Genomic DNA, 14,113 nt, shown 5'->3' on the forward strand with positions numbered 1-14,113 from the left:
CTACAACTGGATTGGAGTCCACCTGTGGTAAATTCAATTGATTGGGCATGATTTGTAAAGGCCCACATCTGTCTATATAAGGTCTCACAGTTGACAGTGCATGTCAGAGCAAAAACAAAGCCATGAGGTTGAAGGAATTGTCCGTAGCGTTCCGAGACAGGATTGTATCGAAGCACAGGTCTGGGGAAGGGTACCAAAAAATTGAAGGTCCACAAGAACACTGTGGCCTCCATCATTCTTAAATAGAAGACGTTTGGAACCACCAAGTCTCTTCCTAGAGCTGGCCGCCCGGCCAAGCTGAGCAGTCAGGGGAGAAGGGCCTTGGTCATGGAGGTGACCAAGAACCTGATGGTCACTCTGAATGAGCTCCAGAGTTCCTCTGTGGAGATTGGAGAACCTTCCAGAAGGACAACCATCTCTGCAGCACTCCACCAATCAGGCCTTTAGGGTAGAGTGGCCAGATGGAAGCCACTCCTCAGTAAAAGGCACATGACAGCCTGCTTGGAGTTTGCCAAAAGGCACCTAAAGGACTGACCATGAGAAACAAGATTCTCTGGTCTGATGAAACCAAGATTGAACTCTTTGGCCTGAACGCCAAGTGTCACGTCTGGAGGAAACCTGGCACAATCTCTACGGTAAAGCATGTTAGTGGCAGCATCATGCTGTGGGGATGTTTTTCAGAGGCAGGGACTGGAAGATTAGTCTGGATCGAGGGAAAGATTAACGAAGCAAAGTACAGAGATCCTTGATGAAAATCTGCTCCAGAGCGCTCAGGACCTCGGACTGGAGAGAAGTTTCACCTTCCAACAGGACAACGACTAAGCACACAGCCAAGACAATGTAGGAGTGGCTTCGGGACAAGTCTCAATGTCCTTCAGTGGCCCAGCCAGAGCCCGGACTTGAACCCGATCGAACATCTCTGGAGAGACATGAAAATAGCTGTGCAGCAACGTTCCCCATCCAACCTGACAGAGCTTGAGAGGATCTGCAGAGAAGAATGGGAGAAACTCCCCAAATACAGGTGTGCCAAGCTTGTAGCGTCATACCCAAGAAGACTCGAGGCTGTAATCGTTGCCAAAGGTGCTTCAACAAAGTACTGAGTAAAGGGTCTGGATATTTCAGTTTTTGATTTGTAATAAATTTGCAAACATTTCTAAAAACCTGTTTTTGCTTTGTCGTTATGGGGTATTGTGTGATTGATGAGGAAAAGCAACAATTGAAACCATTTTAGAATAAGGTTGTAACCTAACAAAATGTGGAAAAAGTGAAAGGGTCTGAATACTTTCTGAATGCATTGTATACGGGTACGAGTGAAAGGGCTACAGGGAAAAATACAAAACCCAAGATCAGTTTCTAGGGGCATCTTCACCCCAGAGCTAGCAAACAATGTATCGTCTTTTCCTTATTTGCTGCCATGGTCTGTTGTCAATCCAGACCCAGAATGAAATAGTTGGACGGGAATTTGATTTCCATGGGTCGGCCCGTTTTTTTATTTATTTTTTTACATGTGGTCCCAACAGCCTTCTATATTGAGATGTAAAAATACAATTTATACAACAGCTGGGGTTGGAATTAGAATTCCAAGGAGTGGGAATGTGCGATGTTGTTATGCTCGTCGTAATGATCGGACCAAGGTGCAGCGTGGTAGGCGAACATTTTACTTTATTTTAAAATGAACACCGCCAAAAACAACAAAATACAAAACGAACCTAAAGTTCTGCAGGCAACACCGCACCTATGCAAAAACAAGATCCCACAATCTCAGGTGGGAAAAAGGTCTGCCTAAGTATTATCCCCAATCAGAGACAACGATAAACAGCTGCCTCTGATTGGGAACCATACTAGGCCAACAAAGAAACATAAACATAGATTTGCCCACCCAAGTCACACCCTGACCTAACCAAAAGGAGAATAAAACAGACTCTCTAAGGTCAGGGCGTGACAGATGTGGGTGGGCGTCTATTTGAATAAATCCATTGAATATACACCATCACAAAGAAATCCATTATTCATTCGTTTAGGCATGTCCTAAAAAACATAAGACTAATAAAATGCATTTTCAAAATAACAGAATTGCATATTTTGAGTTTAACTATGTTACTTGTCTGTGCAACCAAGGCTACATGGATGCGCCATGCAAATGAAACAGACAATTTTGTGAGAAGACCGATTTTTGGGCTGTCTCATGATCTGACAAACAGTTCTGTCATCTTTCACCACAGATGTGGATGTGCGACATAGGTGGATGCGGTGGATTGAGATGCATCAAATGAAAAAATCTCTAGTTTAAATGGACCGATTTTTAAGGGGATTTTTGTATTATGCTAATTCATTAGACATCGACCTTAGGGGGTTAAATGGTAAGCCCAGATAATAAAGTCTGATTTAATTAACTGATACTGAATCCACTAGGAACAACTGGATAAGAAAAAACTTTTTTTCCTGACCTGTATCGAAAACCCATCTCAAACCACAACACAATCAACAAATAAAAGACTAAAAAAATAAGACTGTACTAGCCTATTGCATTACCACTATAATGAACGCAATACCACAGCTAACTGTTTAACACAGTACAGGCATTAATCAAATAGTTGATTTATAGGGTAAAAACATCTTGGTACAAAACATCTCCCATTTTAATCAGGTTTTCCTTTCGTTCTTGTCCTCCATTTTTTCACTATCATCAACAATGATAACATTGAAACATACTACAATTTTAACACTTCAACCTAGAATTTTACTTCCATGCAAATTCAGCTTGGTTTCATACAATGCGTTGTGGAGAGAAACAAACCTTTAGTCCTTCTCCCGATCAGTCAATCAGTATCCGAGCACTTTATTCCACGTTTCTTCATTTTGATCGTAAAAAATAGAAAAGTAGAAAGTGGTCCTAATTAATGAATAGGTTTTGTCGGTGAATATAAATAGGGAGAGAAAAACAACAGTCCGCTCCTGTGCGTTAGCTCACGGACCGGACCAGTGGAGATGGGTTCGGTTGAAGAAGTCAGTCAGTCTGTCTCTGGCTTTTCGGCACCCTCGTTTTCTCCCTCTCTCTTCTTTATTGTCCTTCCTTACAAAAATATGAAACAACCAAATAAAAACGTAGTCTTTGCCATTATAATAAACATGATCGCTCAACAGCCAATAATAAGACTCAGCACTATTGAGTGGAGTCGACAGCTCCTGAATGAGACCTATAGGACAAAGAATTTGTCATAACATTGAATCAAATCTTATACAATAAAGTAATAGTAATATTTTTAGGCCTACCTATGCCTATAGCCAAAACAGAGTCACAAAAGCACCACTCGGTGCAAATAACAAGCTAAGCTTAAACAGCACCATGGACAGCACCACTCGGTGCAAATAACAAGCTAAGCTTAAACAGCACCATGGACAGCACCACTCGGTGCAAATAACAAGCTAAGCTTAAACAGCACCATGGACAGCACCACTCGGTGCAAATAACAAGCTAAGCTTAAACAGCACCATGGACAGCACCACTCGGTGCAAATAACAAGCTAAGCTTAAACAGCACCATGGACAGCACCACTCGGTGCAAATAACAAGCTAAGCTTAAACAGCACCATGGACAGCACCACTCGGTGCAAATAACAAGCTAAGCTTAAACAGCACCATGGACAGCACCACTCGGTGCAAATAACAAGCTAAGCTTAAACAGCACCATGGACAGCACCACTCGGTGCAAATAACAAGCTAAGCTTAAACAGCACCATGGACAACACCACTCTGCACATTGCAGACAAGAAAAACATAAAAACAATCTACTCAAGCTCTCTGCATCTCCTTGTTGGGTCTAATAAAGCTGGAGATGGCATTTCGCTGCGGAATGGAATCTCCTCAGCACATATTCCTTCCACTCATTCCTGCATTTCCTTGTGAGGTCATTCTCGAAGGAAAGTTGTATAAGGTGGGCTTTGCAAGGGTGAAGCATGCTCCTTCGGTGATCACTGAAAACATTTTTCAATGTAGAAAAATAGTTCTCACACATGGCAGTGGAGGTTCCAAACTTTAAAGCAGACTTCATCGCTACCATGACACTTAGAAATGCCTCCATGGTCTTGTGGAAGGTGGTCAGAAGAGTTTTGTGTCCATTTACAATCCTCTAAAGGCGTGGACCCATTCATTTGTGTGTGGAGGAACTGTTGGGCAACAGCATAACCGGCATCTACAAGCTCTGTATTGGTCAACTCCAAGAGGGACTTGACTTTGGCTGTATCCAGAAACATGTGCCCTGCTGGATCCAGTGAAGACAGCAATTCCATAAGTATGCTGTTACACTCCCCAAAGCACCCGTTCATCTCTCCAAGTAGTGCATCTACGGCACTCCGTTGTTCAGTCTCCTCTTCATCAAAGTTGTGTCCCGTTCCCGTTAATTCTTCAACCACATAATCTTGTAGATTTTTGTTGGTTGTGCATCTCCTCTTGTTTGGCCCTTGGCCTGTTGCATCAACGCACTGATTCCATAGCTCCAAAAACTTGGAGACCAATAAACACACTGATGATGATCATTTGGGGCTGCTTCTCTGGATGTGGGTGGCTCTGGCCTGTGTGCTTTAGCATGGCTAGCAGCTGCTGCTGAGCTGGGTGGTGGCAAGGAGGCAGGTGGCGGGAATGGGAGGGGGGCTCCGCTAGCTTCACCATCGACAGAGACTAGGCTAGCCGAACTCTGTGGGCTAGCCACATTGCCATGATCGCCATCAATTGTAGCAGTGATTTCAACAAGTGGCGTTTCAGCGCCACTTGTTGCAGCAGATGATGCATTATTTTTAAACCAATTTCTAATATCCATCTTGAAGGTAGCCAGACCTACTGATCACTGAGGCAAATTGTTGTGTTTAACTAACGCTCCACCCACTACTAATTCAAAATGGCGGTCAAAATTGTAAAAAATACACTCATCTAAGTGGGCCAACACCTATTGACGTACCGCCATCTTATTACATTTTAGTGCTAAAATCAAAATGGCTACATACGCTGATTAAGGGACGATGAATACCCTGGATACTGTACATGTACTCATACTTATTAATAGAAAATCCACTAAAATGTATTTTGTCCAACTTAACGGTTGAATATACAGAACATTAAAAGTATAAATGAAAATGGGGAACATTTACCCAAAGAGCAAACACAGCCCTCATCCTTCAGGATTAAAATAAATAGCTGTTATCCACAGAAGCCTTTCCAGTAAGGAAGGCAGTGTATTGGAAATGTTTTGCAAGTCTAGGGCTGTCTCTCAAATTGCACCCTATTCCCTACATAGGGCTCTTATCGAAAAAAGTGCACTATGGGCCCTGCACTACAAAGGTAGTGCACTATATAGGGAATAGGGTGCCATTTGGGACCAAGTCTAGATGGATGTCAGTATAAACAAGACCTGGGTATACTCCATTTGGATGGCGGCTAAAATTAGCACTGTAATTGGTCCATTTCAGAGTAAATTGAGCTCTGATTCATGGTGTTCATTGATACGTGTGTGTGTGTGTGGTGTGTGTGTGTGTGTGTGTGTGTGTGTGTTCTTCTTCAAACCCCTCTGTCTTCATCTGACCATTGCAGCTAATACACAGTTAGAGTTTATGGTTACATGACTATGCCAAAAATGTACACAAAAAATAACCAGTGCATTCAATTCTAAGGGCAAACACTGTTGTAAATAACAGCTCAAATGTGGTATTTGGTATTTTATTAGGATCCCCATTAGCTGTTGCAAAAGCAGCAGCTACTCTTCCTGGGGTCCACACAAAACATGAAACATAATACAGAATGACATAATACAGACCATCATTAGACAAGAACAGCTCAAGGACAGAGCTACATACAGTGAGGGAAAAAAGTATTTGATCCCCTGCTGATTTTGTACGTTTGCCCACTGACAAAGAAATGATCAGTCTATAATTTTAATGGTAGGTTTATTTGAACAGTGAGAGCCAGAATAACAATAAAAAAATCCAGAAAAACGCATGTAAAAAATTTTAGAAATTGATTTGCATTTTAATGAGGGAAATAAGTATTTGACCCCCTCTCAATCAGAAAGATTTCTGGCTCCCAGGTGTCTTTTATACAGGTAACGAGCTGAGATTAGGAGCACACTCTTAAAGGGAGTGCTCCTAATCTCAGTTTGTTACCTGTATAAAAGACACCTGTCCACAGAAGCAATCAATCAATCAGATATCAAACTCTCCACCATGGCCAAGACCTAAAAGCTCTCCAAGGATGTCAGGGACAAGATTGTAGACCTACACAAGGCTGGAATGGGCTACAAGACCATCGCCAAGCAGCTTGGTGAGAAGGTGACAACAGTTGGTGTGATTATTCGCAAATGGAAGAAACACAAAAGAACTGCCAATCTCCCTCGGCCTGGGGCTCCATGCAAGTTCTCACCTCGTGGAGTTGCAATGATCATGAGAACGGTGAGGAATCAGCCCAGAACTACACGGGAGGATCTTGTCAATGATCTCAAGGCAGCTGGGACCATAGTCACCAAGAAAACAATTGGTAACACACTACGCCGTGAAGGACTGAAATCCTGCAGCGCCCGCAAGGTCCCCCTGCTCAAGAAAGCACATATACATGCCCGTCTGAAGTTTGCCAATGAACATCTGAATGATTCAGAGGACAACTGGGTGAAAGTGTTGTGGTCAAATGAGACTAAAATGGAGCTCTTTGACATCAACTCAACTCGCCGTATTTGGAGGAGGAGGAATGCTGCTTATGACCCCAAGAACACCATCCCCACCGTCAAACATGGAGGTGGAAACATTATGCTTTGGGGGTGTTTTTTTTGCTAAGGGGACAGGATAACCTCACCGCATGAAAGAGATGGGGCCATGTACCATCAAATCTTGGGTGAGAACCTCCTTCCCTCAGCCAGGGCATTGAAAATGGGTCGTAGATGGGTATTCCAGCATGACAATGACCCAAAACACACGGCCAAGGCAACAAAGGAGTGGCTCAAGAAGAAGCATATTAAGGTCCTGGAGTGGCCTAGCCAGTCTCTAGACCTTAATCCCATAGAAAATCTGTGGAGGGAGCTGAAGGTTCGAGTTGCCAAACATCAGCCTCGAAACCTTAATGACTTGGAGAAGATCTGCAAAGAGGAGTGGGACAAAATCCCTCCTGAGATGTGTGCAAACCTGGTGGCCAACTACAAGAAACGACTGACATCTGTGATTGCCAACAAGGGTTTTGCCACCAAGTACTAAGTCATGTTTTGCAGAGGGGTCAAATACTTATTTCCCTCATTAAAATGCAAATAATTTTATAACATTTTTGACATACGTTTTTCTGGATTTTTTTGTTGTTATTCTGTCTCTCACTGTTCAAATAAACCTACCATTAAAATTATAGACTGATCATTTCTTTGTCAGTGGGAAAACGTACAAAATCAGCAGGGGATCAAATACTTTTTTCCCTCACTGTACTTTGTGCATGACACAAGTAATTTTTCCAACAATTGTTTATAGACAGATTATTTCACTTATAATTCACTGTATCACAATTCCAGTGGGTCAGAAGTTTACATACACTACGTTGACTGTGCCTTTAAACAGCTTGCAAAATTCCTGAAAAATTTGTCATGGCTTTAGAAGCTTTTGATAGGCTAATTGACATCACTTGAGTCAATTGGATGTGTACCTGTGGATGTATTTCAAGGCCTACCTTCAAACTCAGTGCCTCTTTGCTTGACATCATGGGGAAATCAAAACAAATCAGCCAAGACCTCAGAAAATAAATTGTAGACCTCCACAAATCTGGTTCATCCAGCAATTTCCAAATGCCTGAAGGTACCACGTTAATCTGTACAAACAATAGTATGCAAGTATAAACACCATGGGACCACGCAGCAGTTATACCGCTCAGGAAGGAAATGTGTTCTGTCTCCTAGAGATGAACGCACTTTGGTGCGAAAAGTGCAAATCAATCCCAGAACAACAGCAAAGGACCTTGTGAAGATGCTGGAGGAAACGGGTAGAAAAGTATCTTTATCCACAGGAAAACAAGTCCTATATCAACATAATCTGAAAGGCCACTCGGCAAGGAAGAAGCCACTGCTCCAAAACCACCATAAAAAAAGACAGACTACGGTTTGCAACTGCACACGGGGACAAAGATCGTACTTTTTGGAGAAATTTGGTCTGATGAAACAAAAATAGAACTGTTGGCCATAATGACCATTGTTATGTTTGGAGGAAAAAGGGGGAGGCTTGCAAGCCAAAGAAAACCATCCCAACCGTGAAGCATGGGGGTTGCAGCATCATGTTGTGGGGGTGCTTTGCTGCAGGAGAGACTGGTGCACTTCACAAAATAGATGGCTTCATGAGGAAGGAAAATTATGTGGATATATTGAAGCAACATCTCAAGACATCAGTCAGGAAGTTAAAGCTTGGTTGCAAATGGGTCTTCCAAATGGACAACTACCCCAAGTATACTTCCACAGTTGTTGCAAAATGGCTTAAGGACAACAAAGTCAAGGTATTGGAGTGGCCATCACAAAGTCCTGACCTCAATCCTATAGAACATTTCTGAGCAGAACTGAAAAAGTGTTTGCGAGCAAGGAGGCCTACAAACCTGACTCAGTTACACCAGCTCTGTCAGGAGGAATGGGACAAAATCCACCCAACTTATTGTGGGAAGCTTGTGGAAGGCTACCCAAAACGTTTGACCCAAGTTAAACAATTTAAAGGCAATGCTACCAAATACTAATTGAGTGTATGTACATTTCTGACCCACTGGGAATGTGATGAAAGAAATAAAAGCTGAAATAAATTATTCTCTCTACTATTATTCTGAAATTTCACATTCTTAAAATAAAGTGGTGATCCTAACTGACCTAAGACAGGGATTTTTTACTAGGATTAAATGTCAGGAATTGTGAACAATCAAGTTTAAATGTATTTGGCTATGGTGTATGTAAACTGACTTCTGACGCAGGAAAGAGCTATTTTCAGCCCTTTCCTGCGTGGCTTATCAGAGATAGACATAATATTGAAAAGAGCAGACAAAGCAAGAGTAAATATACACATTCAGCAGTCCATTAATAAATTGGTGTGTGTGTGCTGCGGGGTTGAGGGTACGAACCCATAGGCTTGGCGCTCTCATCCCTTCCATGCTTCTGGGAGGGAGGGTGGACAATGAGCCTGTTGTAGCGGATGTACGCCCTCTGGCAGCTTTCATGGCTGGGATCAGTTCTTTCCTCTTCTGGTGCACAGCTTCAGAATAGTCCTCGTTGAGGAAGATATACGTTCCTCTCAAGTTCTTGGCTCTTTCCAGAACAGCTACCTTGTCCTTGAACCTCAGGAACTTGACCACTATCGGCCTGGGCCTATCACCTGGGCCGGTGGTGGGTTATCCAGGCCTGTGGGCCCGCTCCACCTCAAGCTTCCTGTGGTCCATCTTCAATTTCTCAGAGATCATTTCCCTCACTTTGTCCTCAGACCCCATCCAGGTTTCATGTGGAGATTCTGCAATTCCGTCCACAAGCATGTTGTTTCATCTTGATTGTCCCTCGAGACAGAAATCAGACTGTCATTGTTATCATTGATTCACACACAGAACTGATGTCCTCTCTCAATGACTTACAGATTGCTGTAATCTTGCCGTTCTCCTGTTTCAACTCGTCGAGCTGACCCTGGGAGATCTGCAAACAATTCTTCAGGTCCTGGACCTCTCTGGTCAGGTTGTAGAATCCACCAGTATTTAGACAAAACACTTGAAACTATTTTCTTGTTGTTGTACCAACTACTTATAGGTCTATCTTTATTTGTTTAAAATATCCTTCGGGTGTGATAGAGAGACACCACTGTCCTCAACGGTACTCCCGCCGGCTTTGGTCTTTGTCATGGTAGCTAGCAACGTATGTTAGGCTGTTAGTCCTCGCAGTTCCAGACAGGGCAGGTCACGGGGAAAATTGAAAACAACAAACAGCAGGGATCTAGACGGCCACAAACCCGGGACAATGCATGGTCCCAGCCACAGTGGCTAACTGCATCGCAGGCTGCGTTCAAGAACACCTCGCTATCTTGGCATCCAGCTAGCTAGCAGCTAGGCTAGCTGCGATGCCAAATAGCTTCTCAGACCTGTCCTTGGTTGGCAGGATCACTGGAAAGATACAAGCAGTCCCAGCAACTGATGCTAACTGCGTCGCGGGATCCAACATAAGAAGCTAGGTAGCTACCAAGAACTTTCCAATATATTTTAAACAACAAACCTTCCAAACAAACAAAACCGAGCTCTTCCTCGTTCTGCGTGGAGAGCCAGTAAAGGGTGCTTTACCATTCTTGGGTAGAGGAATGACTTTTGCTTCCCTCCAGGCCTGATGGCACACACTTTCTAGTTGGCTTAGATTAAAGATATGGCAAATAGTGGGTGTAAAACATGTGCTGGTATAATCCATTCTAACGTAATATTGGATTGTGGTGGTAACATCTAGGGTGAAGCTGATTATAGAATATGAGCAGGCCTGATGTTGACAAAAGGTGCATTCATTCAATAAAGTTTTATTGAATACTTATGATGAACTTCAATATGCATTCAAACGGAAGGTTTGTCTTAGAATAGAATAAGAATAGCATATTGAATACCAAATGAAAAAGCACTCAGAATGTAAGTGTAGTATACTGCAAGCCAAAACCTTTCATAAATCTTACACGTCCCTTACTTAAGACTAAAAAAATGTAACACCAGAACAGTGGTGATTTCAGCACCATGGACTGCACACTCAGAGGTAGGCGGTCTACACATCTTGCCTGCCACCCCACAGATTTTAGACATGTTGATGCAGCTTTGTCATATGGCAGACGCACCTCCAGGAAACAAATGTATGTTCAATAAAAATGTCAACCGCGTGTCATCGTGAATTTCCCCAGCAAAAGGCCCATGTGCGTCTGTCAACGCTATTGAATTTAGAGGAGAGGTATTAAAATAATGTTTCCACCTGCGCTTGAGTTCAGAAAACATTTGTTTGGGAATACCGTGGGTTTAATAACTAGGCTACCGCATACACTTGGGCCAAGCAATAGGTGTAATTAAAAAGCAACTTTGGCTGTAATGTATATATTAACTAAGACCGTTCCACACGTACTTCACCTCGAGTCTGCCATTAGGAGAACAGTAGCACGAGGGGATATTAAAAGAAAGACAATCCTCTTACTGCGGTTTGTGTCTGTGTGTGCGTGTGTGAGCTAGAACCAGGGAATACTCTCTTTACCAGCTTCACAGGCCGTTGATTTTTATTTTGACCTGACCATCAGCTAGATGAAAGAAGGGTGATGGGTGGTCGGTGTGCAGTCTTTTATCATGGTTGTAGATACAATTGTATTATGTCTAATAGACTGTCTGTAATTGCATCTGTGTTCATGTCAACGTCCCATTTCATATCAAACCAATTTTGCTCTGCATGTGCAATTTAAATGAGGCAGGCCAAAACAGGTTGTAAAAACAACTGGCTAAAACCATTCAATATTGTCCTGTAAAAATGACTAGCTCGCCTAAAGATACAAGCCATAATAAACATAGATCCCATTTTCGGTAAGACATAGCCTGTAAAGCAATAGATTAAGATGACTTTATTGGTCCAACCAAAATTTGACTTCTGCTTTTAACCCAAACCCTCTGAAAGACACACATAGGCATGTTTTTGGAGCAGTACTCACACTGTGCGCCCAGGGAGCTGTTGTTTTGTGCATTGCTCAAGGGCACAACGGCAGGCAATGGCATCTAGGATTTGATAACAGCAACCCCCCGGTTGCCTCACTTTCCGATAGATTTTTCCCATCGGACCCGGGATTCAGACTGGCAACCTAGTTGTTGGCTCGCCTCTCTAACTGCTTGGCCGCCCCTAGCCTAGGCAGTTTCCATTTTTCAAGCTTTCGGCCAAAATGCCATTATTTGTCTGCCGGGAGTCTGTAAATACAAGCAAGGCCCTAAAAATACCCGTTCTTAAATAGAAAGGATTGGCTGAGTATTATCTCCACTACTGTAAACGCAGGCATATAGGCTACGCCACTGCCTAAAAACGCATCGTTGAGCATGAGTAGGGAAGAAAACCACCGCTATATCGTTAGTGCTGCAGTGAGCAGGGCATTCCCCATCTCACCATCTCCCCTTCCCCTGACCTTGCAGAAAAACACGGTTTTGACACAAAACTTGAATTAAGGTTATGCATTTAATTGGGCTATGAGCGAAATGTAAATGAAACAACACAATCATGCCTCGAAATGGAGTAGGCTGATCTTTAACATCGAATGAAATGTGGCTATGACATTTAGTTGACGTGATATTCGTTATAAGATTGATGTAGGCTCATTCTCATTTGACAGGCTTCATAAAAGCAGTGCGTTGGCCTCTATCCTCAAGAAAGGCCTAACCTCCGTTCTAAGGGCCTTCCGTTTATTTAGTTCGTATATTAAAGTGGATACTGTAATGGAACCTTCCAAGCCTCGCTGTGAAATGGCAGTAGGTGATAATATTGCATTCGCGACATTACAATTGTCGCCATGCATCTAGGCTAAATGCAGAGCCTAGACCATAAATGCTGTTATAGTCAAGCAAAATATACCAGGGAAGGTATTTAATCATGATACATATTCACTTATCCGTGCACGAATAGCCTACACCGATTACATCCATACACCTGCTCCTCCCAGCTACCCTAGAACAATCCTTGGACAGCTCCTCTGGGCACAAAAGCGGTTTAGCACAAAGCAAAAACAACTTCATACATAGGATATCGATTTGATATGTGTTAATAAACGCTTTACCTTTTCCTGCGCCCTACTTAGCCGTTTCTGGACGTTTTTGGCGAAAATCCCGGTCTTTATTTCGGCCATGGCTGCTGATACTGCAACGGGATGAGCGTCGCTTCAGTTTAGCACCTAGGACAGAGAAATTATGACGGACTAGGAAGGAGGGGAGGATAAATTCTTAAAGCCACAGTACAAAAATTCACACTCAACCAAACGTCCCAGTTTAGTATAATGATTATTATATGTTCTGGTTTGTATATTACGATTAGTTATAATGTATTTATCATGACAAGATATCAACATGATGCCTAGCTGGACCAGGATATTGTTATCCCGTTTCTGCTTCAAACAGACATACAATGTAGCCAAAAGGCGTAAACTTGCTCCAACCCTGCCCCCACTGTACATGTCGCTTGCTTGTGAACAGCGAAAACACTTCTGGGTTGCGTCAAAGCTTTCGTAGACATGAGCCCGTGTGGATAGTCTTATAATGAAAACATACAGTACATGAATGAGTGGTAGGCCTAAACCCATACCCCTCTGCCTATATGATTAAACACATAGGCACTACTTTCACATTCCGTGCTTTTTAAATCCGAAAAGTCAACGCCAAAAGCTGAAAATACCGTGCTACAATAATAGCCTACATATAATTGCAGTTGCAATTGTAAATGTAGAATGTGTACATCAGATGTGTATGCAGTGATACAGAAGGCATATGATAAGGTAATATTATATTAAACTTATTCTGAATGTAGCATAATAACTTGAATCATTTGTTATTATTAGTTCTATTGGCCCACAATTCCAAGTACTGTAGGTTCCCAATTAAGATTAGTCTAAAACTTGAGCAGTGTGTGTGTGTGTGTGTGTGTGTGTGTGTTGGGGGGAGGCCTGGGGACGGACATGTGCTGCTGATGTGGGATTCCACATCAATCCCTATCCTAGCCCCTACCTAGGTGGTGCATGGTAGCTCCATCTTGCCCTCTGATAAACCAAGTGGAATTGTTTCCATATTTGGACACCTATCCAATCCTTTCAGATATCCACACGTGGTCAGGGACCCCCGCTCCACCCGCTGATCCTTCTGCTTCTGTACCACCAGACTGTAGATTATCGCCAGAGGCTCTGGGTTGCAGGCCGCCGCTGGAGGTTCCGAGCTGCAAGCTGCCGCTGGAGGTTCCCGGGCTGCAGGTCGCCACTGGAGGTTCCCGGGCTGCAGGCCGCCGCTGGAGGTTCCGGGCTGCAGGCCGCCGCTGGAGGTTCCGGGCTGCAAGCCGCCGCTGGAGGTTCCGGGCTGCAGTCCGCCGCTGGAGACTCCGGGCTGCAGTCCGCCGCTGGAG

The 14,113-nt window shown here is 43.3% G+C and overlaps 1 protein-coding gene across 6 annotated transcripts in view; it reads right to left on the bottom strand.

The window, feature by feature from the left end:
* The window catches only part of amph (amphiphysin), a 134,062-nt gene extending 121,128 nt beyond the window's left edge, over positions 1-12,934 (bottom strand). For all 6 annotated transcript variants that reach the window (XM_082960692.1, XM_014139127.3, XM_045693800.2 and 3 more), the window contains exon 1: positions 12,786-12,934. In XM_082960692.1, the coding sequence (XP_082816818.1) occupies positions 12,786-12,854 (69 nt within the window). In that variant the 5' untranslated portion in view covers positions 12,855-12,934. The remainder of the gene's footprint in view (positions 1-12,785) is intronic.
* Positions 12,935-14,113: the final 1,179 nt, after the last annotated feature.

Source organism: Salmo salar, chromosome 14 (assembly GCF_965601325.2).
Source record: "Salmo salar chromosome 14, fSalSal1, whole genome shotgun sequence".
In the NCBI taxonomy this organism is placed as follows: Eukaryota; Metazoa; Chordata; class Actinopteri; order Salmoniformes; family Salmonidae; genus Salmo; species Salmo salar.